The following is a 26,087-nucleotide window of genomic DNA, read 5'->3' as shown; positions in this document are numbered from 1 at the left end:
CTTTATAAAAGTTCAGAGTCAGCCACACCTACCTAAAACGGCTCGTTCTAACACGCCCCCACATACCTACGTCACTATTTGGGCGGCGTTATGCAACTCTTCCCAGATAGTGACGTAGGTATGTGGGGTGTGTTAGAACGAGCCGTTTTAGGTAGGCGTGGTTGACTCTTAACTTTTATAAAGAATATCTCTTTGGTTTAGAGACTTTAGTGTTTGCAACTTTACAGATCTTCTTTATGCACCAAGAGCTTGTAACACTCCAAAGAGAAAGGAAAAATTGAAATCGCATCATATGACCCCTTTAATACATTTTTGGACATATCTCATGACATGTATTTCCATCCTAAAGCCCATCAATACAAGTTGATATTATATAAGCAATTAGACGTGTATGTAAAAAAAAAAGCAGTACAAAAACATATATAAACATACAAATTTGTCTGTATATGTTGTTTTAGTTGCATATACACTGTTGTTCAAAAGTTTGTGATCAGTAAGACTTGTAATGTTTTTTAAAGAAGTATCTTATGCTCATCAAGGCTGCATTTATTTGATCAAAAATACAGAAAAAAACGGTAATCTTGCAAAATGTTATTACAATATAAACTAATGGTTTCTATTTTAATATACTTTAAAATATAATTTATTTCTGTGATGCAAAGCTGAATTTCCATCAGCCATTACTCCAGTCTAAAGTGTCACATGATCCTTCAGAAATCATTCTAATATGCTGATTTATTATTAGAATTATCAATGTTGGCAACAGTTGTGCTGCCAAATATTTTTTGGGAAACTGCAATACTTTTTTCAGGATTCTTTGATGAATAAAAAGTTAAAAAGAACAGCATTTATTCAAAATATATATCCTGTATTTTTTATCAAATAAACAGGGGTGCATATAAGTGGCACGCAGGTGCGCATGTGCAACCAAATAAAAAAATGTGCTTTGTAAATAAGTTCTGACAGCGCATTTGCATACCGACATTGTTGACAGCTGTTAATGTACAATTACCATTTTAGATCGACAAACTGTAATACTGTATAAGATTTCTATTAGAACTGAAAGCATAAATCTAGGCTACCCGCTGCTGTTTTCAAAGCACAATGCAAAACTGTGACATTTCATTCACTGATGCGCTTCAGTCGGCAGCGCTAACAGGGGTGTGCACATAAGTGGTACGCAGGTGCGCATGTGCGACCAAAATAAAAAATGCGCTGTGTAAATAAGTTCTGACAGCGCATTTGCATACCGACATTGTTGACAGCTGTTAATGTACAATTACCATTTTAGATCGACAAACTGTAATACTGTATAAGATTTCTATTAGAACTGAAAGCATAAATCTAGGCTACCCGCTGCTGTTTTCAAAGCACAATGCAAAACTGTGACATTTCATTCACTGATGCGCTTCAGTCGGCAGCGCTAAACCCAGAAGCACATTTACTTACTTGCTAGTTGTTACAGCTGTGTGCAATCAGTGCTGTGTGCAATCAGTGCAATGAATGATGGGATATGTAGTCCGGGGTGATATGCAACAGTGTGTAGTGCGAGAGTCAATGAAAATGGAAAGGGTGACCTCTGATGGCTAGCAGACGGAAGTTCATGGACCGGATACGTAACACTAGTGACAATTAATCTTTTCTGTTTCTTATTGCAGTTTTGTATTGTTTGTAGTGTGATCAACGTTTGCGTAAGTAGTAGATGTGTTAAGGAAGTAACACGTAACATTTTAATTATATTTTGCTAAAATGAACGAAATGACTCGAAAAAAGATTCGTTCATTTTGCTGAACGAGACTCAAAGGTCCGAGTCGGTAAAATGATCCGAACTTCCCATCACTATTACTTGCCGGCAACCTGCCAAAATAAAAGCCTGCTGATTTTAAGTTTGAAAATGATGAAAATTCATCTTTAAAAAAAAGAAGTAGAAGAAGTTTACTATAAAATAGTTGTATTTGTATTTAATATTCCCTTTTTATTTTAAAATATAATAGTATTATCACACTTTATTATTTAATTTATTATTTAATTTAAAAAATCACTACGATCAATTTATTTGTTTATAGTTGTATTTAATGGGTCACACTATGTGCAGTGTGAGGACCAAACCAAATCTCCACTTTCTCTTATGAGAACCAGGCTGAAAAACTTATGTGCACCCCTGCAAATAAATGCCATCTTGATGAGCATAAGAAACTCCTTTAAAAAACATTAAAAACCGTTCTGATCCCAAACTTTTAAACGTTAGTGTATGTGCCAATGAATCACTCAAAATACAAGTTCATGAAGAGTTTGTAACCATAACCTTACAAAATCATACAAAAAGAATGTACTGCCGATCGGCACTTCCTTTAGATTGTCATTTTTACAGAATCCAAAAAACTCCCACACTGGTAAGCTAACTTTTGTCTGGTGTTATAGAGTGTCTTGCTGCCATCTCTCCGACATGATTTTGTGTGGCAGTATTGGCTACACACTACATGTCAAGTCACTAGCCCTGGGATATTTATGATATTATCATATGTGCAGTATTAAAACTAGATCAATGTTTTATTTTTTAAATATCACAGTCAATACTTACATGATGTGACACCCCTGTTTTGTAGTAGCCTACTGCATAATATTTAATTATGTAATAACTTGCACTCACTCAAGTCTGTATGGAAAACGACAACCTTACACTGTCATGTAATTGGATAAATATACTCCAAACACTTTTGATAGCCAGAACTGTTCATCGCAGAAAAATGCCCATGTGCTGATAATCACATTTTAGCTTTTTTTTTTTTCCAGATCCATTTTATTTCCTTTTTATTATCCACCTGTCATCAGAATCAGAGATCTATAAATTAAGAGACGTCCATAGGTATGTCCTTGGAAGATACTTCCTCTATGAAATAGACAAATGCAACCTTCCTCTTTCTTTCCATTTATTTCTTTCCAGTAGTTTGCCCTTAGGGTATGATGGATATTCCTCAGAATACATCAGGATTTCTTGATGAATGATCCACTCTTCCCTCTTGTCCCATATGTTCTCTTTGTTTTCCGGATGGAAGCCTTGGCTTCGCTTCAGCCCTCACTCATTGCCGCAGACTTTCAAACTGATGATTGTGAGTTTCTCCTGGAAAGATAAACAAGAAATGCAATTTCTAAATGCATAACTTTCATCATGCCCATATTCAAAATAAGCAATGATTATCATCTGCGTCGCCTCCCTTCCTCTAAAACTGTTAAATTAGAAAAAGTGCAACCTAAAAATGTAGGGTTTTGGATTAGTTTTTCCCTTAATGTCATTCTCAGAAGAAATGGAGTTGCTTTCTGTAAAATATATATCTGGATTGTGAAATGTGATGGGTCCAGGCTGTTTATGTAAATATAGACGATTTTTCCCTTCTTATTGTTCCTGGCCAGGCAATATTTAGAATTCATATTGGAGTACTAAAAGCAGATGGGAGCTGAAATGATCCCTGTGCATGCCTGCATGCATCCAGGGTTTGGTGGGGAGGGTTATTGGGTAACCAAGTCGGACAGGTGGAGACAGGATCAGCACCTTGAATTCGGGATGACTTTCTGTTGACTATGTGTAGTTCCACACAAAAATATTAAGAAAAAAATATATAGAGAAAAAAGGATACATTTTATATCTGTTACTTTAACATTTTCATTTAGTTAAATAATTATTTAGTTAATAAAAATAACATTTCAATGAACTAAAAATATTATATGATCTGTAAACTCTGTCATGTAGGCCTAGCATTTTTAACATGAGACACAATTGAAAATACCAAAGGCAATATGATTGCTGTGGACTTATGTTTAATAATTTGCAAATAAAAAGAACAGTATGTTTTGTTGCAATGTCAGAGCTTCACTCGTCTGCCACACTAGCCTAATCTCTTAAATTACCTTCATTTGTGGGATTTCCTTAGCAAATATTGAAATATGCGATTAATTAATTTGACTCATTGAGCAGCAAATCATGTAATTAATTGTATTAACCATTTTAATTAATCAACAGCCCAAATAAATACATGGTGATACACTTTCAGAAGGCATAACCCCACCATGGTCGGGTTGTTATCATCAATAATGAATAATTAAATATTTGAAGTTTATTTATTGATTCATTCATTTTTGGCATGCTCGCATCCCACTATAAATGAAGAGCCAGTTATGCTCTTTGGCCTGAAGAGACATTTATAATTAAAAGAAAGAGTCAGAACACATTATTAAAGTACCTCACATCTGTGGTATTTAGCATGGCTGAGGGCTCTTAGATCTTGCTTAAAAGAATATAAAACACTATTTCATACACACAAAGACAATGCTGAATCAGTGAGCTCTTCACTTCCAGAGACAATTGTTAATGAGCAAATCTGCATACGTTTGAATTCACACATCCACGTTCACTTAATTACTTGCAAATGACACCCAATTACCCCCTCGCTCTGCTTTGAGTGGCAGTTCATCGTTTGAAATGATTACGTTTCGAGGCTTCTCCCATCTCTCTGTCTGCCTCGCGCTCTTCTCATATACCTTTGCACAGGCAGAATCCACTTCTCTGTCATTTACACACACTGCTGATTTTTAAATAGTACTCCAGTCTCTCGCTCCACATCGTAATTGTCATTAAGACAGTATTTATAACATGTTCTGTGTGTGGGCACTTGAAACTGTTTTACACCAGTGTGCTGATGTCCATCCATCAGACAGGCCCTTCACAAAAGCACTTTAAGACTGTGGATATGGATTTGGTGTTAAGAGTATACATTTTTTTTTTCTTTCTCTGTCAGCATAGGTCTATAAAAGCAGCACTTTTTAAATTGTTTTTCAAAATAATGGAAAACAACTTTTAGTAATCGAGTACAAAGTACTCTAACTAAAATGTAGAGAAACAATAAAATGATTGTACAGCAGTATTTACTCTTCTGTATTACAGATTTCTTCTGCAGTAGCCGTTTGATCACTGTATAAAAGTCTTGGTACTTTTTTCTGTTGTATACTCTTTGTTTTATACTCTGATGGAATCTGCTGACTGTTTTCACATTTTCTGTGCTGATCTATGAAGAAAAAAATTATATGGAATGGGTTTTAAAGTGGTAAACCATGTTAAATAGATAGGAAAGTTCTACACATTTGTTTGGTTGCTGAAGGCAAAATTAAATTAGCAACAAATATTTAATAAAAGAATATGCCAGAGGAAAGGATGTGCAGAACTTTATCCCAAAGCTAGAAAATAAAGAAAATTTAGGATGTTAATAATTCTCAAAAAACAAAAGTGACAGTGTAAAAGGAAGAAGTAATATTGAAGATTCTCCACTGTTTTACAGTGAAACTTTGAATAACATATTTGGTGTATTTTATTATTGGCAATGTAGTACTTTATTATTATCATTATTGTATCCTATTTTTACATGTTTTCTCTGTTCATCTTGTTTCCTTTAACATTCATGTTTTATGTTCTGTAATTAAACACATTATGTATGAAAGGTGTAATAACAACAACATCAATAATAATAAAGTATACTCTATAAGTTCTAAGTATATATGTGCAAAGTGTGAAAATAATTCAGACATATTACATCTGCCATGTTGATCTTAGATGCGATCTTGGTTGCGTCCAAAACCACATACAGGCTAAGTTCTACATTCGACAACCTTTACAGACTTTGCTAGTGTTGCGTTGCAGTTGTACTACATCCACCGTGTTTACTTTGTCATGTGACTTACAGTTGGTCAGTTGAGTCACTTAACTGCTATTCACAACTACTCTCTCGTGTCCTCATGGGATAGTAAAGTGTCAATTGGATGTGTAATTCAAAATCTCAGCTCAAGTAGTAGGTCATCCAAATATTTTCCACCTACTGTATTACAAATACTGAATTTTTGGATGTAATACCATTTGTTACACTAATAATATAGTTTGTAGTGAAACATTTACATAAAATATAAAGCATTATTGCTGATTTCAGATGTTTGGACACCACTTTGTGTATTAGTGCACACATTATCATTTGAATGAATGAATGAATGAGACTTATTGTAAATATTGCATATCCTTCAATTGTAATCACACTATAAAACATTTTCTTGCTTCTAACTGCAGTAGATTGAATCAGTCAACATACTACAAGTTTAATATCTAGAAACATCTTGAGCTTTCAGTGCTTAGAGGTAGGTGTTTCAGTTTCATTTATTCATTCACTTTTGTACAGAAAGAATCTTGCCGATCATCCGGCAGTGATATTTGCTTGGACTCATTTCAGATGCCATCTTGTTTCTTTCCTCGTTCTCTATGGATTGAGCCCTGCAGTAAAGCGCACTGAGCACAGGGCATGGAAAGAGAGAACTGGGGCCATTCAGGCACTTTTGCACCTCAGGGAAATTTTTTGATTGATACAACAGTTATACACCTCACTATCCGCAGTTAGGATGCCCACTTCTCCAAAAATAGAGCATAATGTTCAATATACCGGAGAGAGAATGTTCCGAGTTTAGGGAACAGCATCAAATATCAAAGCTGTTCGAAAGTTCACCCAAACAACTCTGCACAGTGTTCTTTTTATGTAAATAAAAGTGGATAAAACAAATCTTGAAAATATTGCTTATGTATGATTCAGCAGACACAAAAAGCTGACATTAAAGTACAATATTGTATCAAGATGCTCACACATTCAACTTTAGTTGTATTTTGCTAATTTGTACATGCCTAAAGGTGCTTTTAAATGTCTTAACAGCATAAAGTTCAAATGCCCAGTGCATAACACGATCATTCTCAATTAGGAGCCTATTACACTCTCTAAGCAGGCTTAGATTTGATTGCACCATAAATGATAATTGAATCCAAATCGACTGAATGCCAGTATGTGTGAAGGAGCTCGTTAAGCCTGTTAGATGTTCATTAAGCTTGTCAGATGGGTGAACTTTGTGCTGTAGCGTGTTTTCTCTCTGGAATAGCACTTTTACGTCTAGGTCAGAGGTTGGCCACTAACATAATTGAAGTAATTGGTAGCAACTGCTAAGGAATGTAAGGTTTTTGCATCAGGTCGTCGTTTTCCCTGCCATGCCTACTTAAGCGCGCACTTATATTCCCATGGCTTGCATGTATCCATCTTTCAAAACCCTGAAGCTGTTTTAAGGCGGGCGTACACGGTGCGATTCTGAAGGTCGGAACGTCGTGAGCTCTGGCACATGTCACGATTGAGTTTATCCGAAAATCGTACGGAGGCAGTCACACACGACACGAATCTACTACTTTTTTCAAACTCTGACGTAAGCATTACGTTTCGTGCCATTCATAAAAATATGGATTCTGAGGATGAAATAGCTTTCTTTGTGGCAGGCGGCTTGTGACGTCCAAAAAAAAAAACAAAGACAAAGACAAAGGAGAGAAATTTGTGTTTCACAGACGTACTTGGTGATTTTAATCCTGTCTGAATCTGCCACGTCTGTGTTTATCTCACACAACCTCTGTAATAATTCCAGAGCAAATTACATACTGTTTTTCAGCAAACTGATCCTCTGAGAAAACTAATCCCGTCCGAATGCGAATATCTGTGATTGCCTGCGATATTTTTTTTCACAACGCATTTCCTTGTGTATTTTGGCTAACGTGAATTACCATAGACACTCTTATCGCGTGCATGTTTGATATATTTGCCTCCCGGCAAAGAAATAAAAAAAATAGCAATAATAAAATCAAGAGCCAGATCACGTAAACTGTTAAGACTGTTGTAATATCTATCGGCATCAGGTAAGATTACTCACGTTAATTTCTGCACTCAATTACATAAAAGCCCTATTCGGACGGGACTAGTTTTACAGGGGGTCGTTAGAGAAATTTGTGTTTCACAGATGTACTTGGTGATTTTAATCCCGTCCGAATCTGCCACATCTGTGTTTTTCTCACACAACCGCTGTAATAATTCCAGAGCAAATTACCTACTGTTTTTCAGCAAACTCAGTGATCCTCAGAAAACGAATCCCGTCCGAATGCGAATGTCTGTGATATTTTTTTTCACGACGCGTTTCCTTGTGTGTTTTGGCCAAGGTGAATTACCGTAGATGCTCTTACCGCGCGCATGTTTGATATATTTGCCTCCCGGCAAAGAAATAAAAAAAATAACAATAATAAAATCAAGAGCCAGATCACGTAAACTGTTAAGACTGGCTATTGTAATATCGGCATCAGGTAAGATTACTCACGTTAATTTCTGCACTCAATTACATAATGTTTTAATTACATATGTACCCTTATGAAAATTAAACATGGGTTTCTAAAAAAAATTGTTAAAATAAAGTAACCACACATTAACATGGTTTTGCTATACTAGCCATTTATCTTCACCATGGTATTTGTGTGATTGTACTAATGGTAATCAATCCGAATGCACGCATACAGAGCGCGTGATCTCTGTGACGCCCAGATGTACAAAACAGACCCTCCCACCTCTGTAATAAACACAGAGATGTTAGTCCCATCCGAATGGGTACATGAAAATCGCAGACATCAGGTGATAAGAATCGAAACTCAAATGTAGTTTAGAAAACTAGTCCCGTCCAAATAGGGCTTTAGATCTACCATACGAGCAGGGCACTTCCTTGAACTGTCAAAAGCAAATGTCCAACCATGGCAGCCTAAGGACCCTGCAGTTAAGCTTTAACTGATGGCTGTAGTCGAATGCTTTGTCTCTCAGTGTCTGTCAAATGTGTTTCCTGTATACGCCAGTGGCTGAGGTCTTACGCAGCAGGAAATAAATCACTCGGTTTGGTTTATTTGAATGTTCTCTTATGATCATCAATCAGGGGGTGGGAAGTATTTTTCCCCTGTGTCACCTCCAGCCTCGGTGCTCCTCATTAAGAATTCATTAACTTTGTTTTTCCTCTCTTTAATTCCAGCAAGCAAAAATGGACTCGTGGTCAAAAAAGGGGGAGGAAAAAATACAGTGAGAGCTTAAAGTTTAATGACAAAGGGAGCAAAAGGTGAGAGGAAAAGAAAGAAATGGTTGATGGGATGAGAGTGGGGTGTGGGAGGTGGAAGAAGGGAGTAAGGCAGAATGTACAAGGAGGAACCAGGGAAAAAGAGGTGATGAAAGAAGGAAAAATGAGCAGAATAGAAATTTAGAGAGAAATGCCAAAGACAAGTTTATGAGCTGAAGGAGTACAAGAGCATTGCATCAGAAATATTGTCCACCAAAGAACGTCTGCCAAAAGTAGTTTCAGACAACTTTAGCATGTCGCCATTGTTGTTTTAGGATATACTTTTTTATGCAGGGCCCCTATTTATACAATAATTATAGGGGTGGGATACTAAAATTGTATAAGATTGTGCTGTATTCATTTTATATCAAGCTGATTATGAAGTATTACAATACATGAATTCAACCCCAAAATGTGTTATACACATGGTTCCCATTGACATGTAATACTTTACAAAATGTGCAAGTAAAAAAAAAACAGTTAATTAAAAAATTTGTGAAAAGTAATGGAAACATACAAATGTGTGAATGATTTTCATTCATTTCTAGATTAGCAATTATTTCATTTGTGGAAATGTATTGCTTAAAAATGTTAAAGTTTGGAATCTTGCATATTTTCCCATAACCACTCAACAATGTTTGTTTGTTTGTTTGTTTATTTGAAAATATTAATTTAATTTTATATGGATAGGCCTGTTGCTAGAATTACTGTATCGACTTGTCGAATGACCGTGATGTGTTTACATGCATGTTTGTTTACATAAAAAAATGTAACACTGAAAAAAAAACAGTTTGTCATCAGTTGTCAGAATAAGAAAAAATATATATTTTTGTCATAGTATCCTTTCAAAATTTAAGGGGATTTCCCTCAACTGGCGTCAGCACTGTTTTCTATTATCATTATATTAGGGATGCACCGATACCACTTTTTCCAGTACTCGCCCGATACCGATACTTTTATTTTTGGTACTTGCATTATATAGTCAGTGGCAAAAAAAATGGTCCTAAAATGTCAATAATTGTCACGGTTTCTGTTAGTTTGGACTTTGTTTGCTTGTCTAGTTTTGTTCTTTGACCTAGTTTCTGTCTCCCCATTGATTACGTTAGTTACTTCACCTGTGTCTTGTTAATTATCCTCATTTGGTCTGTGTATTTAAGTTCCTGTCTGTTCAGTTTGTGTTGTCGGTTATTGATGTTTGGATCTCACATGTGCTGTTTTTGGATTACCTGTCCTTCTGTCAGTGGTGGACAGTAACGAAGTAGTTTTACTCCGTTACTGTACTTAAGTAAATTTTTTAAGTATCTGTACTTTACTGGAGTAGTTTTTTTTCTTGAGTAACTTTTACTTTTACTTCACTAAATTCCAAAGCATAAGATCGTACTTTTTACTTCACTACATTTCATAAAACTTATCGTTACTCCTTATAATATATCAAGTGCTCCGAGACGCAGAAGCGGTGTCTGCTGTTTAGTGCGAGTCTCCAGTGAACTGAATTCACAAGTAAGAACCGGGACATCTTGTGAGTGCGCGCGTGTCTGATTCTGTTAAAAGTAAGTTACTAATGTTGAATTTTAGGATTAATTATTGTAACTGAAAATCATATTTAGGTCAAAGCTGTCAGTTGTTTGTGAACTAAATCTGCTGTAAAGGGTGATCTGTTTAAGCCCACTGAAATGCTTGAATGCAGACACATTAACATCAGAGTCTCTATGTTTTAGGTCAAAAAACATGAAAATAACACAGATTAAATAAAATAACTCCTGCACGTTCATATTCCCCGCTGCCGTAACGTTAACAGTTTTATCAAAATGCTACAATGTTAGCTGATGCTAACTGTCTAGCTAACGAGCTTGCTGGTGCTAAATTGTGGAAATTTGTAAAAATAAAGTCCAAATATTTTTATTCAACCACCTAGATAGATTACATCTGAGGGAAAAAGAAAGGATGTGATGCTTATTGGTTATTTTGGGAAAATCCCAGGTATTTTGAGCAGTAGGATTATAAAAAAATATATGCTAATATAAAATTAAATGATAAAAGTAACCTATATAAAACTGCAAGATAAACATTCATCTATCGGTACTTTTTACTTCAGTACATAAAAAATCAAGTACTTTTGTACTTTCACTCGAGTAAAATTGAAAATGGAGTACTTTTACTTTTACTGGAGTAATATTTTATTATACGGATCTGTACTTTTACTCAAGTACTTGATTTGTGTACTTTGTCCACCACTGCCTTCTGTGTTATTTCTGGGACAATATATTGCCCCCAAAAAAGTAGTTATTGTGTCAGGCCTATATATGGATTGATCTTTGACTCTTCATTGAAAAACCACAATAATTCATAACAGATAAATAACTTAAGCATCAGTACAGAAACATATTCACAGTATAATACTCAAATTACAAACTGTACTCAAAATAGTCATAAATTGCCTGAATGCAATGAGAAACAAGACGGCTGTATGCATTGTGGCACGACATACCAAAACTAATTCTGATATAGTTTTGATACAGTTTTCTGCTTGGTTATGATTTGTGCTGCAAATATACCAGTTGTACTGCTATCCAACTTGTTTTGCAATGGGGAAATCAGACTGTTTTTATACAACTAAAATAACTGGAAACAAATTACTCCAGAAGGCTTGCACTTTCAACTAAGAGATGGCTGCATCCGCTCTTACGTTAAAAATAAGGTGGATACAGTATGTAAGCCATACCACCAGTGCTACTAGTGAGAAAACATTTGCAGGTATAGCCCCCCCGGAGCAGCTCAAGGTCAAGTGTCCTCCTCAGTGGCACATAGAGCGAAATTGCAATATCAACAACTCCGCAATACAAAAGTAGCATTACATAAAGGACCGAACAACAAGTTCTGCATTAGCAGCCAGTTAAATGTACATCAAATTGACACAGATAAATGGAAAGCAGAATTCCTCCTCCGCTCAATGAAGGCCTATTGCTGAGCATAAGGCAGAAAATACACACGCGTCTCCTCAGGTAGAAAATCACATTCATAACATTTGAATACCAACTGGAGATTAAAAATTAATAATTTGTCCTAAAACTCAATGCTTATAATTCTTTTTTCAATATTCGCTCCGGGCGGCAAGTCGGAGGAAGGCAGCACGCGCTCGCAAGCCGCTGAACACATTTAGCAGTCCATTACAATTTTTGCTATAGACTGCCTTTCCAAATTGAATAATGACTGTTAATACTCTGCATTTTGTAAAACTGTCATGTGAGGAAGCATTGAGTATATTCCAGCAATCTGTCACTCTACCCTTTGTTTGCCAACTGCTAACTGACAGATATGATTAGCATTCAGGAAAACGCTTCAATGGGATTTGTATATCTAAATGCTGAGGCGAAAAAATAACACAAATTAGTGGAATCAGCAGGATCCGGGGCTGCCCGAAATGGACCACTGATTGAATTTCTTTTTTTACGATTCTTTTTTTTTTGCCTATGAAAGCTCCCCGATTTGTTTCCCTCGCACACCAAAGCTATTATTTCCAGCTTTTTAGCGTATTAAGTAAATGTGCTATCATGGGTCTATTTCCTCCTCTGGGGACTGACATACAGCTGGAGGCAATCTCCAATGCTTATTTCCATACCCAGATAGACTGTCAACAGAGAGTAGAGAGATACAGAGAGGGAGGTGGGCAGATGGAGGGACAAAGAGAGAGAATGAAGGAGAGAGATAAAGAGACCAAGAAAAGGCAAGAGAGAGAGAGAAGAGAGATGATGAGGCCTAGACTGCTCTGCACCGTCGGGTCACTAACTCTGAGTCCATTCATTAAAGGCGAATGAGAATTTTAAACCACATACGAAATCATAATTGCATTTTCTACCGGCAGTCCCCTGTGCTAACAATGAAATTGTTTACCTGTGGGACTACATCTCTTCCTCGCTCTCTCCTAAAATTCTTTCTCTCAGTTCCCGTCTCCTCCTAGCCTTATACCTCATGCACACAAAAACAGCGGCGCTGGAAAATGCCCCAAAACTGTCATCGAAAGAGAGGAAAAGAGACACGGAGAAAAGACGAAGAAAGAAGGGGAGGGAAAGAATCTCTAGAACTATATCTTCCACACAGACACTCTCTTGTCCTGCTGTCATAAAGGTCTTGTCCTCGGGGGCAAGCAAAGTGCCGTTGAGATGGGATGATTGCTGGGGGAGAGAGAGAGAGACTTACTCTCTATGCTGTCTGTCATCGTAACAATTCAGACACACTCGGAATAATAAAACACTCCACTTTTTTTTCAAATGGACCACCTAAACCCTCCTCGACGTTGTTATTATGCGCTACATGACCATTAAGCAAAAGCCTGAACTGGAGGTCAGGCAGCCAAACAACTTTCCCAAGGTTCGTTCCCAGAGCCACGGCCGTTTTTTCTAGAAAAGTTTAAAGCGCGGTTGCAGGGAATTGGATCGATTTTCTAAATTACTGTCTCCTGTTCATCTCCCCTGCTGTTCTAACCCCCTGCTCAGACAGTATGTCAGCTGATACTCAATACATGTCTGACTGAGGGGGGAAAATATATATTCATATTGACATAGCCATTACGGAGTCCATTAACTGGCACTGAGGGTTGTATTTAATTGGCTTTTTAGAAGGTACACGTCTGAATTGTGGACATCGCTGGATCCGGCAACTGCTTTTTAGGTGAAAGTAGCAGAAACAACTCTTTTAGCACCTGAAGTTTGTGTGGTATATGAATCAGGCTTAATTGCTCCAAAAACAACAGAAATCATTAAAATAAAACCAAATAAACTTCTGAAAATGAAGCTTAATTAAAGGTGAATGTAGTATTGTTTTTATGTTTTTTTTGCTTTTATTTTCCCAGCGCACCCATAACAATGTTCTTTTTTTTTCCCACTGTGTAATTACAAGCCTTGTAAAGAGCCATACCGGGAGTCGTTTTACAATGTGAGCAAATTAAAATTGAACTAATTTCCTAGATCCAAATGACCACTTTGTTATCACGCCTGCCTCCAGCGCTGCCTCATCCTGCTTTGCATCCTTTGATATTGAGAGCTGAACCGTTCTGCAGCATGGCTGCCTGTGGATCCTCTGGGGAAAGGTAAATGCTGCAGAATCGTACCGTTCTTGGTATCACTGGTCTTCACTTCACTGAGGCAGATCTACTTCTTCTGTTGGCCTAATTAGAGCTGCCATGGGTCTTGTAAAAATACCAATACTTGTGGTTCTAATAGAGTAATACTAGTACTTGTAGGTCATAATAAGAGTAATACTAGTAATACGTTTAGGAGCAGTAGCACTAAGAACAGAAATAATTGGAACTACAGTGGTAAATTGATATAAAATGATCTTTCTTCAACTTTGGACTCTCTTATATCCCAGGGGTTATTTTTTGTTCAAACGTTATGTTTTTTTTGTTGTTTTTTTTTATGAATATTTTATTGTGTCATCTCCAGTCGTGCTGTAAGTTTGACAAATTATGCACAAAGTGTGAAAATATATTTTAATTGTGTGTATTTGGGATACAAAAAAAAAGCTAGCTGTGAAATTAGCCTTAAGACATTTTATTCCAAAATGTTTCAAATATATTTTCAACCACCATCATTTTCATCACATACACACTATATATAACTTGAGAAGTGGACATGACAATGAATTTTCATGACTTTCAGGGAAAAAAAACTGTCTACTGTCTGACATTATCTTATAGTTCACAACTTCAGTGGTGAAAAAAAAAATTGTAATGTTTGTTTGTTTTTTCATTAAAAATTATTTAAAATATAGCTTTTTATTTAAAATGTCATTCCTTTTCAGTTGACATCTTGAACCACTTTTAATTTTTAACTACCTTGTCTCATCTGGAATTTAATGCACAATTTTCCAATAAATTCCGAAAAGATAAAAGACCCACTCTACATTTTATTCTATGCAATATCCTGTTTCACTTCAAAATACGTCTTATTGTGAAAATAAAATGGGTTGCGATCCGCATTTCACATTGACTTTAATGTGCAAATCAGGAAAGATAATTTTTCTCAGATCTGTTTGGTGGCTTATTTGTTTGACTGCTTGTCGTATTTGCACTTCCATAATGTATGCTCTCCATTTCCGTGAAATAGAAGTTGACTTTGTTTACAACAGATCTAAATAAAAGTAAGAACCCTCATTAATGATTTATGCATTGGAGTTGTTTTCCTTGCTAGGAAAGCTGCCAAACGCCTGTACCGATTTTAAAAGATGCTAACAGAGGTCCTGCGCACACAACTTGTTTCCCTGCATCACAATAAGGACGAAAGGCTGCTGGGGAAGCTCTCCGGGAATGGCCCTGTTACTGGAGAAGGTGTCTGGAGTCAGAGAGAAACAGATCAATGCCTGTAATGTTGTGGCTATAGAGATTTACCAACCTCTGAGGAGCAAATTTAAATAAGAGTAAAACTAGTGTGTGTATGTGTGTGAGAGAGAGAGAGGTAGAGACACTACAGAAAGAGATCTGCTATCTTACATCTATGATGTGTGTAAGTATGTGTGCTTGTGTGTGTACCACTTAACTCAGTCTCGTCTGGCTGCTCTCTTGGGCCTTGGCGAGTCTTTCAGTGTGGAGTCTAAGTCCAAGACGGGGAGTGTTTAAGAGCTGCTATGGTTTGGAGCATAGAAAAGATCAAATGAGTTAGGCTGCACACTGGAGAGAAAGAGAGAGACTGAGAGAGGGAGAAGCTGAAGCTTTTAATGTATCTCTTAAGCTACCAGTTCCATGGAGACTGATGAGGTAGTTAAAGATTGAAAACATTACCTCACATTTTATCTGTCTTATATGTGTCCATATTTTAACCGGTCATTTAGGGATGTTTGTCTGCATGTGAGTTTAGACCAACAATATAATATTTAAATAACATAAAATATTTAATTTGTCAAACAGGGAATGCTAGAATGAGTCTTGTGTGAACATGATTGCAAAGTGGATTATTAATGTTTTTAAAAGAAGTCTTCTTACAAAGGCTGCATTTATTTGCAATAATACATTAAATCAGTAATATTGTGAAAATGCTATTACATTTTTTTTATTTTATTTTTTTTCTGTGATGCAAAGCTGATTTTTCAGCAGCCATTCCTCCAGTCTTCAGTGTAAGATGATCCTTTAGAAGTCATTTTAATATACTGATTTGCTGCTCGAGAAATGTTTATTATTAACAATGTTGAAAACAGCTGTTCTTCTTGATATTTATGTAGAAACCATGATTTTTTTTTTCAAGATTAGCCTATTTGTAGAATAGAACATTTAGAATATATATCAGCACATACAGTATTTGAAACAGAAATCTTGTATAACATTATAAATGTCTTTACTGTCACTTTTAATCAATTTAATGCATCCTTACTGTATAAAAGTTTTTTTTATATATAAAAAAAAATAAATAATAATAATTACTGACTTACTGACTCCAAACTTGGTAAAAATGAATATGTGTCATCCTATAAATAATATAATATATTAAAGTTTTAAAGCCTTTATTATTCTAAAGCCTTCTTCATTTGTGATTTCCCGCAGCAAATAGGGATATATATATATATATATATATATATATATATATTTGATTAACTGTTCATTTGATTAAATAATTTGCATACTGTATCATTCAATTTAATGTTCAATTAAATTTGTATTATCAATAAATCCTGGAACGCACAGCCATAACTTTTCTCTTATGTTTTCTCCACAGCCTGCAGACCTGGGTTCTACAAAGCCTTTGCAGGAAACATCAAATGTTCAAAGTGTCCCCCACACAGTTCCAGCCACACCGAGGGTTCAGCACAATGTCACTGCGAAAAAAACTACTACAGAGCCAGCAAGGACCCTCCCACCATGGCCTGCACACGTTAGTCAGCCTACTGCTCTGTTTTTATTCATTTCCCGTTTTCTTTTTTTGTTTTGTTTTTCAGTTTCAATTTTAGTGTGCTTTACATGCAATGACAAAACAGCACATTTGTTTTTCCAAAGTGGTGGCAGCTTTAAAAAATAGTTTAAATAACCAAATAATATTTAAAGGAATAGTTCACCAAAGATATAGATGAGTTTGTTCATCAGAACAGATTTGGAGAAATTTAGCATTACATCATCAGTGGATCCTCTTCAGTGAATGGGTGCCATCAGAATGAGCCCAAACAGCTGATAAAAACAAGCAAAAAATATTCCAAAACAGTTCTAAACAAAATATTTTGGTGGATCTTGATGTGAGAAGACAACAGAGGATTTTTTTTTATTTTTTCCCTGAAGGAAGCATTATTATCGATTATGGGCTCATATTTTAGTCAGAAACAACGGTTTGAAGTTAAAAACATCTTAATGATGGATTTATTTCTTACAAACACGCAGCTTATGGCTTCATAAGATTTTAATTGATGGTGTGGATAACTTGTGGATTATCGTGATGTTTTTATCAACTTTTTGGATTCTCATTCTGACGGCACCCATTCACTGCAGAGGACCTGAGCAAGTGATGCAATTCTGAATTTCTCCAAAATATATGAATAAACAAACTCATGAACTATTCCTTTAAGCAATTTCACACAAGCTAAGAGTCTATCCTGTAATATCAGAGTGTGATCTGATCATCCTCGCAACAAGACGAACACTAAAACTATATTGCAATGATATTAATATTGAAGGTCCCCCCTGGTCATTTTCAATAGCATCTATAACTGTGACACAAGAAGATTCCAGCTGAGAGGAACGAGTCAGCAGTGTGATAAAGGAGATGTGAATGTTTTCAGTGCACCAGTTTCAGTTTCCCAAGGGAGAAATAAATATATAAAATAAGATTAAAAGATCAAATTCAGTAGCAGTGCAGAACAAAAAAGTAATCAAGAGATTTAAATAAAAAATAATTAATTAAATAAGTATTAATAATTGAGAAAGTAATTAAGAAAGATAAACTAAAGATGAACAATAAGACTAAATGTGCCAAAAAATAGTGATAATGAGCATACATGTTCTCTCTCATCATTCTCATTCTCATTTCTACTCTTATTGTTTCTGATTCTATCGATCAGAATTCCAGTTATTTCAGTCTTCTGCTTCATCACCCTCTTCCCTTTCCCTTCTTCTGCCCCCCATCGCGCTTACCCAAATTATTCACCAAACTCAATCTTTTCAACACCAGCAGCAATCTGCATTAAAAACAGGAGAGGAGGAATAATTACTTCCTTGTTATTCACGAGTGGGTGCAATTATCATTAACTATGATAATCATGTCTAGGACATATTCTCATTATCATCATTAGCTGGGTCTGGGAAACAGCAGATAAACGCAGACTTCCCTGTATCTGGCTCTGAGCCGGCATTCTATAGGAAGCAGAACCAGGGTACTAGAGCAGAGACATTTGTATATCAGCGAAACCAGAGGGAGGGAGTGAAAGAGAGATGGCAAATGCTCTCGAGTGGTTTTTAAGGCATTAAAAGGATTCATTAGTTAATGCATATGCACCATTTTTGAGAGAGCGGAAAAAAGATAAAAATTCTTAATCTGCATCCGAGTATGGGTCACCATACTTGGCCACATGTCACGTCACTTTTATTTTGCTCAAATAGGTGTTTTATTTTTCCTCTCACAGATGGATTTCTGTCAGCATGATAATTATGGTTGCGAAGGGCTCAGGTGTGTCTTTTCTTTTAGGACCGCCCTCCTCTCCTCGAAACATGGTTTTTAACATCAATGAGACCGCCCTCTTTCTGGAGTGGACTCCGCCCAGCGACACAGGTGGTCGGAAGGATGTAAGCTATAATGTCTTCTGTTTCCGATGTGGAGCTGATGGCCAGGCCTGCGAGGCATGCAACAGCAACGTGCGCTTCGTACCCAAACCCACGGGCCTCACAAGCACCTCTGTGGTGGTCCAGGACTTTGTGGCGCATGCCAACTACACATTCCAAATCGAGGCTCTGAATGGAGTGTCGGGCTTGGGCAGATCCGAGAGACAGCTTGCCAATATCACCGTCAGCACAGAGCAGGCTGGTGAGTAGAGCTTTTTTAACACTGAACTGACTCGAACTGAACTGGGGATCGTTGATATTCTAGGCTTTTTTAAGTTTAAATTTATGTTGTGACAATATACTCACAAACAAGGCTCACATTACAGAATAATTTAGGAGTGGACTAAACAGATATCTGCATGTGATTCTGATGCATTAAAATTATACATTAATAAAGAAAAAAGCTTATTCATTAATTATAATGTTGTAGTTATAATCAGTATAGTATAGGGAAGGCTTCATAGGTGGACAACTGGAACTGCAGGCTGTCTTCCAACAGCTCATGAAAAAATACTTAAACAATGAAATGAAATGAAATGAAATGAAATGAAATGAAATTAAACATTAAAAGTTTGGGGTCAGTAATTTTTTTAAAGAAATTAAAACTTTAAATCAGCAAGGATACAATAAATCAACCAACAGATATACTAAAACATTTATAAAGTTATGAAAGATTTCTATTTCAAGTAAATGCCATTCTTTTGAACATCCTATTAAATCAATTTCAAAGAAATAAAAAAAATGATGTGTCACAGTTTCTACAAACATATGCATGATTGTTTTCAACATTGCTAATAATAAGAAATGTTTCTTGAGCTGCAAATCAGAATATTAGAATAATTTCTGAAGGATCATGTGACACTGAAGACTGAAATAATGGCTGCGATAATTCAACTTCACAGCAATAAATAACATTGTAAGATACAATAAAGTAGAATTAATTTTATTAAATATTTCATAATATTGCTTTTTTTGCTGTGTTTTTGAACAATTAAGTGTAGCACTGGTGAAAGAAATTTTAAATAAATAAAATAAAAACTTACAGACCCCAAACGTTTGAACAGTTAACATATATAGGCCTATTCTTATCTACTTGGTTAGAATTGGTCCAATTTGTAGTTAATCTCAAACAGTCTTGACTGGTTAAATTGTAGCGTCTCAGATTCTCATTCCAACCTCTGTCTCCTGATGTTCTGAGCAATAGACCTGCTAGCATGCTTTCCCTGTCTATAAAAAACAAACCATTGGCACAAGGTATTCATAACTATTGCCATCCTGGCCAGACTCTCATCGTTCATCATGATAATGATGATAACTGCAAATTTCATTTCATCCTGGAGAGGCATTGTCTCAGCACATCAAATGCGGGATGTCTCCTGGCCTTAGCTCAGTTTCACACTAATAGAGACACACGGCTTTATCTAAAAGCCTGCTGTCTTCCTCAATCTGGCTGCTGTATCTGCAGATATGGCCAAATTTCATTATTAGAATCTGCCCAAGTCTCCACAGGACGGCTCTCTCGACTCTCAGGACTTATTCTCACATCGTTTTTATCAATTTCCCTGTGTGTGCCCATTTCCTGTGCCCTGACTGATGATTCGCTGCTCACTTGCATTGGCTGGATTGTGCTTCAGCTTCATTGGTTTGTGTTTTGGTAAAGCAGAGCGATTCAACCGTTTCCTCATCTTTGGTTATCCAGATGTCTCCTTTAAAGGAATAGTGTGAAGTACAATTTGTTGCATGAAGTACTGCAACATGATGAATGATTTTATGTCTGGAGAAGTGTGAAAGGTTAAAAGTCATATCTGGACCAGGTGGTCTTATACAGCAGGGCAGGGTATGAAATGGCAGGGTCATTTTATCCTTTGTAAAGACAGGGAGGCTCATCAGCATCAGGAAGAAAGATTGATTGATATGATCAATCTGCCTCATGAGCTGTAATCACAGTGAAGAGCTTCACACCCATCCTTCAAGCCCTCAATCTACCACCTTTGCAGTACAGCAAATCTTCCTCTCCGGTGTCTATTTAGCTCCACATCAAATGTTAATAGAGGTCAGGTTGGGGGTAGTGACTGTGGGGCTGGGCTGGACTCTGTGGAGGAATCCCACAAGGGTGATGATGGGGCAAGGGGCTAACAACCCTCCAGTTCCCCCACCCATACTAACTAGAACCAGTGCAGTATTAATGAGCAGAAAGAGCTGGAGAAGAGCAGAGGCTGTTGCCATGCGAACGGCTGAGCCAAAGCATCATGATTCAAGAGATCCAAACAAGCCATAATGGTGAACTCTCACTGCCACTCAGAGACATTCATATTACATCAAAAATATCAGACCCTCAGCTCCTCAAAAAGTGATTGAAGCATGTTTAATAGATCTGAAACGTCTTTCTTCCTTCTGTGAACCCCTGATAACCCAAAGCGGTTAGTGAAACACAACAACCTTGAGTTAATTTGCACAAGGTGTCAATGTGTTTCATATACCATTTAAAGCCACAGTGTATAACTTTTATTTTCTTTGGTATGGGTCAAAGGTGAGATGTCCCATTATGGTGTCTGCATAAAATTCAATTCACAAAAAATTATTTTATGTGCATGGAAAGCATAGTCAATGCAAGTAAAGCTTCTACTTTAATGTTTCAAATAACGTTGATGAAAACAAAATGTCAAAAATAGGTAAAAAAATGTTCCATCATCATTCAGCGTAACATTTATTCATGTAAAAATGAAACAACATAGTTATTCTTACCTGTACTTATTAAAAAAAAGATCATACTAAATTTTAATATATTTTAAATGATTAAAAACTTGACAACTGGGAAAAATCTAGTGTTTCAAGGGTAGTGGCAAAGATTGGTAAAGATTTAAAATTACAATGAATTAGTTTGGGGGGGATGCACTGTGAGGCTTTTAATGACATCCAATGATTTCTAAATATGCCTGACAAGTTTTATTGTTATATAAACTATTGTTGCACTGTACAGCATTTTAGTGAGTGTTTTCTGTAAATCATTGTAAAAATATATTTATGTATTTCTATATGAAGAGTTCAGATGCAAAAGCCTCTAAGTGCCATCTGAAAGAAAGGTTAAAAGTCATATCTGGACCAGGTGGTCTTATACAGCAGGGCAGGGTATGAAATGGCAGGGTCATTTTATCCTTTGTAAAGACAGGGAGGCTCATCAGCATCAAGAAGAAAGATTGATTGATATGATCAGTCTGCCTCATGAGCTGTAATCACAGTGAAGAGCTTCACACCCATCCTTCAAGCCCTCAATCTACCACCTGTGGAGAGGGAAAGAGACAGAGTATAAGGAAGAAATTGAGCTGCACAGTGTATATATAGCATCTGAAAATATTCAGAGCAGTTTTGTAGAGACTTACACGAATTTTCAAAATATATGAATTGTATTGATTTAGAGCAGGGACTCCTAAATGGACAAAAAGACTAAATTAAAATCCTGTCATCATTTACTCACCCTCATAATGCTCCAACCCTGTATTACTTTCTTTCTTCTACATTACAGAAGATATTTTGAAGAGTCCTGGCCGAGGTCTGAGTAGGCTGAGTCCGAGTCAAGACTGAGTCTAAATGATTTTGGATCTATGACAAGTCCAAAACTATGAAAGTATGTTCTTGGACCTGGTCTTGAGATGAACTTGAGAGACTATTCCTTTAAAATCCTGTATTTACATAATTTATGATGATTATGTTGCATAGGTGATAAAATAATTATTGCTGATGTACAGAATCACATAATTGAATATTTGCCAAATAATTACATATAAATGTATAAATGAATGAATGAATGCATGCATGAATAAATAAATAAAATAATAATAGGTGCCCTTTAAAAAGGTCATTTTTAGAGGAATTTATGAAGCCAGTGACCCTAGCAAATAAGTCTCCTAGCAGAGCAACCACAGGTCTAGTTCATCAAATCAACAAGGAACACGTTCCACTAAATTTGACAACCAGAAAGTGTCCAATTTTTGTTTGCTTCAAAAAGGTATGAAAGATCAGCTTCTTTAATATAAATGCAACTAAATTTGTTGCTGTTGTTTGATACAATGACATTCATAACGTGTGGCTTAATTGTCCTGATGTTTAGATCAGTCTAAGCAGAGGTGATCTTGATCTTATATTCATTGTAAAACTCCCTAATAATATATTGCAGTATTGGAATGGCATGTTTACAATAGCTTTAATAATGACAAAGCTTACATTACTTGTACAGTATGTACTGCATCTACACGAATGTAACTCTAATGCTATAAATATCTTTTAATGATTATCCCTAGCGCTCAGTTGCCAAAGTTAAAACCCAGAGCTCATTACAGTATAACATTTGCAGTACAGCAAATCTTCCTCTCCGGTGTCTATTTAGCTCCACATCAAATGTTAATAGAGGTCAGGTTGGGGGTAGTGACTGTGGGGCTGGGCTGGACTCTGTGGAGGAATCCCACAAGGGTGATGATGGGGCAAGGGGCCAACAACCCTCCAGTTCCCCCACCCATACTAGCCAGAACCATTGCAGTATTAATGAGCAGAAAGAGCTAGAGAAGAGCAGAGGCAGACGGCCGAGCCAAAGAATCATGATTCAAGAGATCCAAACAAGCCTTGATGGTGAACTCTCTCTGCCACTCAGAGACAATCATATTACATCAAAAATATCATACCCTCAGCTCCTCACACAGTGATTGAAGCATGTTTAATAGATCTAAACATCTTTTTTCCCCCTCTGTGCAACCCTGCTAACCCGCAGTGGTTAGTGAAACACAACAACCTTGAATTAATTTGCACAAGGTGTCAAGGTGTTTCATATACCATTTAAAGCTGTGTTTCTTTTTTCTTTTTTCTTTTTTTTCTTTGATATGGGTCAAAGCCGAGACATCCCATTTTGGTGTCCGCATAAATGTAAATTCACAAAAATGATTTTATATGCATAGAAATCATATTATATGCACTGTGAGGCTTTTAATGACATCCAATGATTTCTAAATATGCCTGACAAGTTTTATTGTTATATAAACTATTGTTGCACTGTACAGCATTTTAGTGAGTGTTTTCTGTAAATCATTGTAAAAATATATTTATGTATTTCTATATGAAGAGTTCAGATGCAAAAGCCTCTAAGTGCCATCTGAAATTTTCTTCTAAAATTAGCATTTTTATTAGACTCCTATTTTTAGGTTAAGTAATTGTACTCTAATAGCAATGTATAGGTCCTTTTCTATACAATTAAAGTGAAATAATGAACTTTGCATCTGAACTCTTCATATTTATTTAAATATTTTTAGTTTCAGTTAACTACATTAACCTTGGAGGTGATGTCCTGTTCTTCCAAACAATGGCCGATGCTTGGGAAGCCTGTTAGAAACATTGTTTTTCTAATTTTTGTAATTTTTTTGTGCAATTATGTTTGGTCTTACTAATGGTACCGAAATAAAACACTGCAGCTTTAAATAAGCTCAGCCAATAGGGGCTTTAAGCTCACAGTATGATGCAATTGTACAGTAATGTGAATGTGTTAAGCTCTGTTGTGGATTATTCAATGCATTTTTTGGTCAACACAAAGTGCAGTCATTCACTGTAAACATAAAGCGGGGCTGGCAGGTGTTGTTTGACCCAGCCGTGTCTTTAAGGAGAAGCCCACAGCCAGAGTGAGTTACAGCACAAATGTACTGTCAGCTGAAATGTTGTGTGAGAAATACTAGTGGAGAACTCAAAGTGCTACAGGCATTAATGCTGAACACGGTTTCTGTGCTGCCATTGCTTTTGGATGGGTGGGTGGATGGCATGTTTTAGATATGTGTGTTTGAGGCTTTCCTGGAGAGTGGATGAGTTTGTGTGAGACATATGAAATGTGAATGTTATCTCCAGGGGCTGAGAGGCTACATGTTGTGCAGTTCCGAACTCTGAATTCTATATTTATTTATTATTTTTAGGCTTTGGATAGAATTGTCAATAGCAAGGTGTCAGAATGTTTGTGGGCTTGCATAATGTCAGAGGAACTCTCAATTACACAGCACGCACACACACACACACACACACATGCTTGGACACATTGATATATGCATGCATATCCATGTGTACCTGCACACTTTGCTGACACATTGGCAGGCCGACAAGACAGGCACGCACACACATTCCCCCCGAGTCCTCCGGCGTTTATACATGTTCGCTCACAACCATTTCTGCCAGCAGTGCTAGTTTTTAACAGGTTCATTCTCTGAAACAGCTTACCAATGCTGCCACTGGTTTCTTGGGGTGCTAATGTCTTGTTTTCCCACAGTGTAGTTACGTAACCTTTTTCCCACACCAAAAAAACAACAACCTTAAATCAGCCTAGCTTTTCTTTTTGTAGCGAATCAGCTCATGGGGAAATATGAATAATTAATCGTGATTTTCCCTACTTACATTCCATTAGGTCGTAAATGTATCTGGTCTAGCAAAGGTGTCGTGGTTGCCATGGGGACCAGGGGGGTCCTGGTGTCGTTGCAGACATCCTGGCATCCAGTTTATTGGGTGAGGGGACTGTGACGATTTGTTAATCTAATGAATAACTGATTTGTTAAATCAAATGAAAAATTGTGTGTTTGATTGGTCCAGACGCTACATTTTCTTAGCTGGTTTAAGCTGGTCTTCCAGCCTGGCCAAGCTGATAAGTGTCCAAAACCCCTCTAAGACCAGCCAACAGGCCAGCCTGACCCATCTGGGAAATCAAGCAATATTTTGTTTTCCCTAACAGGGATTCTGAAACTATAATAATATAAAAACAATTTCTGCATAGTTGCAACGATTACTTTAACTATAAACTATGATAAAACTGTGATTAAGTGGTATTATTCAACACTCTCATATAAAAAATGTAATATTGTCGAGTATGTTACCTATATAGGCGATATGTAATTTTCACATAAGTACATTCTCTGGGTAGATGAATATATTAATATAAAATCCCCATAGTAAACATATTTTATAGTTTATTATATGTAGCAACTAGGGCTGGGCGATATAGCTAAAACATGTATCAACGATATAATGTTTCACATCGTTCGGTATCAATAATTGACATTTTTAGCTATCGATTTTAGGTATCGATAATTTACCTTTCTTCATATATTTGACATTTTTTATAACCTTTTTTAAAACAGAGCAATATAATTTTTTTTTTTATTTAACAACTGTATTTTTAAATTAACCCAATTTATTGAGACAAACAACAAATATTTTTTTTGTTTTAACGGTCAAACACAAAATAAAAATTATACAAATATCTAATTTCTAATGTTTTATATGCAGATTAGGTCTTAAGGAA

At 36.3% G+C, this 26,087-nt stretch overlaps 1 protein-coding gene across 1 annotated transcript in view; it reads left to right on the top strand.

Moving 5' to 3' along the window:
• Positions 1–26,087, top strand: part of LOC107757651 (ephrin type-A receptor 6-like) — a 112,327-nt gene that overhangs the window by 55,412 nt on the left and 30,828 nt on the right. The window contains exons 4-5 of the mRNA XM_016575209.1: positions 16,683–16,838; positions 18,636–18,971. Of these exons, the coding sequence (XP_016430695.1) occupies positions 16,683–16,838; positions 18,636–18,971 (492 nt within the window). The remainder of the gene's footprint in view (positions 1–16,682; positions 16,839–18,635; positions 18,972–26,087) is intronic.

The sequence above is a fragment of the Sinocyclocheilus rhinocerous genome, unplaced genomic scaffold (genome assembly GCF_001515625.1).
Source record: "Sinocyclocheilus rhinocerous isolate Xijiao unplaced genomic scaffold, SAMN03320098_v1.1 scaffold1254, whole genome shotgun sequence".
In the NCBI taxonomy this organism is placed as follows: domain Eukaryota; kingdom Metazoa; phylum Chordata; class Actinopteri; order Cypriniformes; family Cyprinidae; genus Sinocyclocheilus; species Sinocyclocheilus rhinocerous.
Note: the sequence above shows the minus strand (reverse complement) of the source record. Positions and strands in the feature narration are given on the sequence as shown.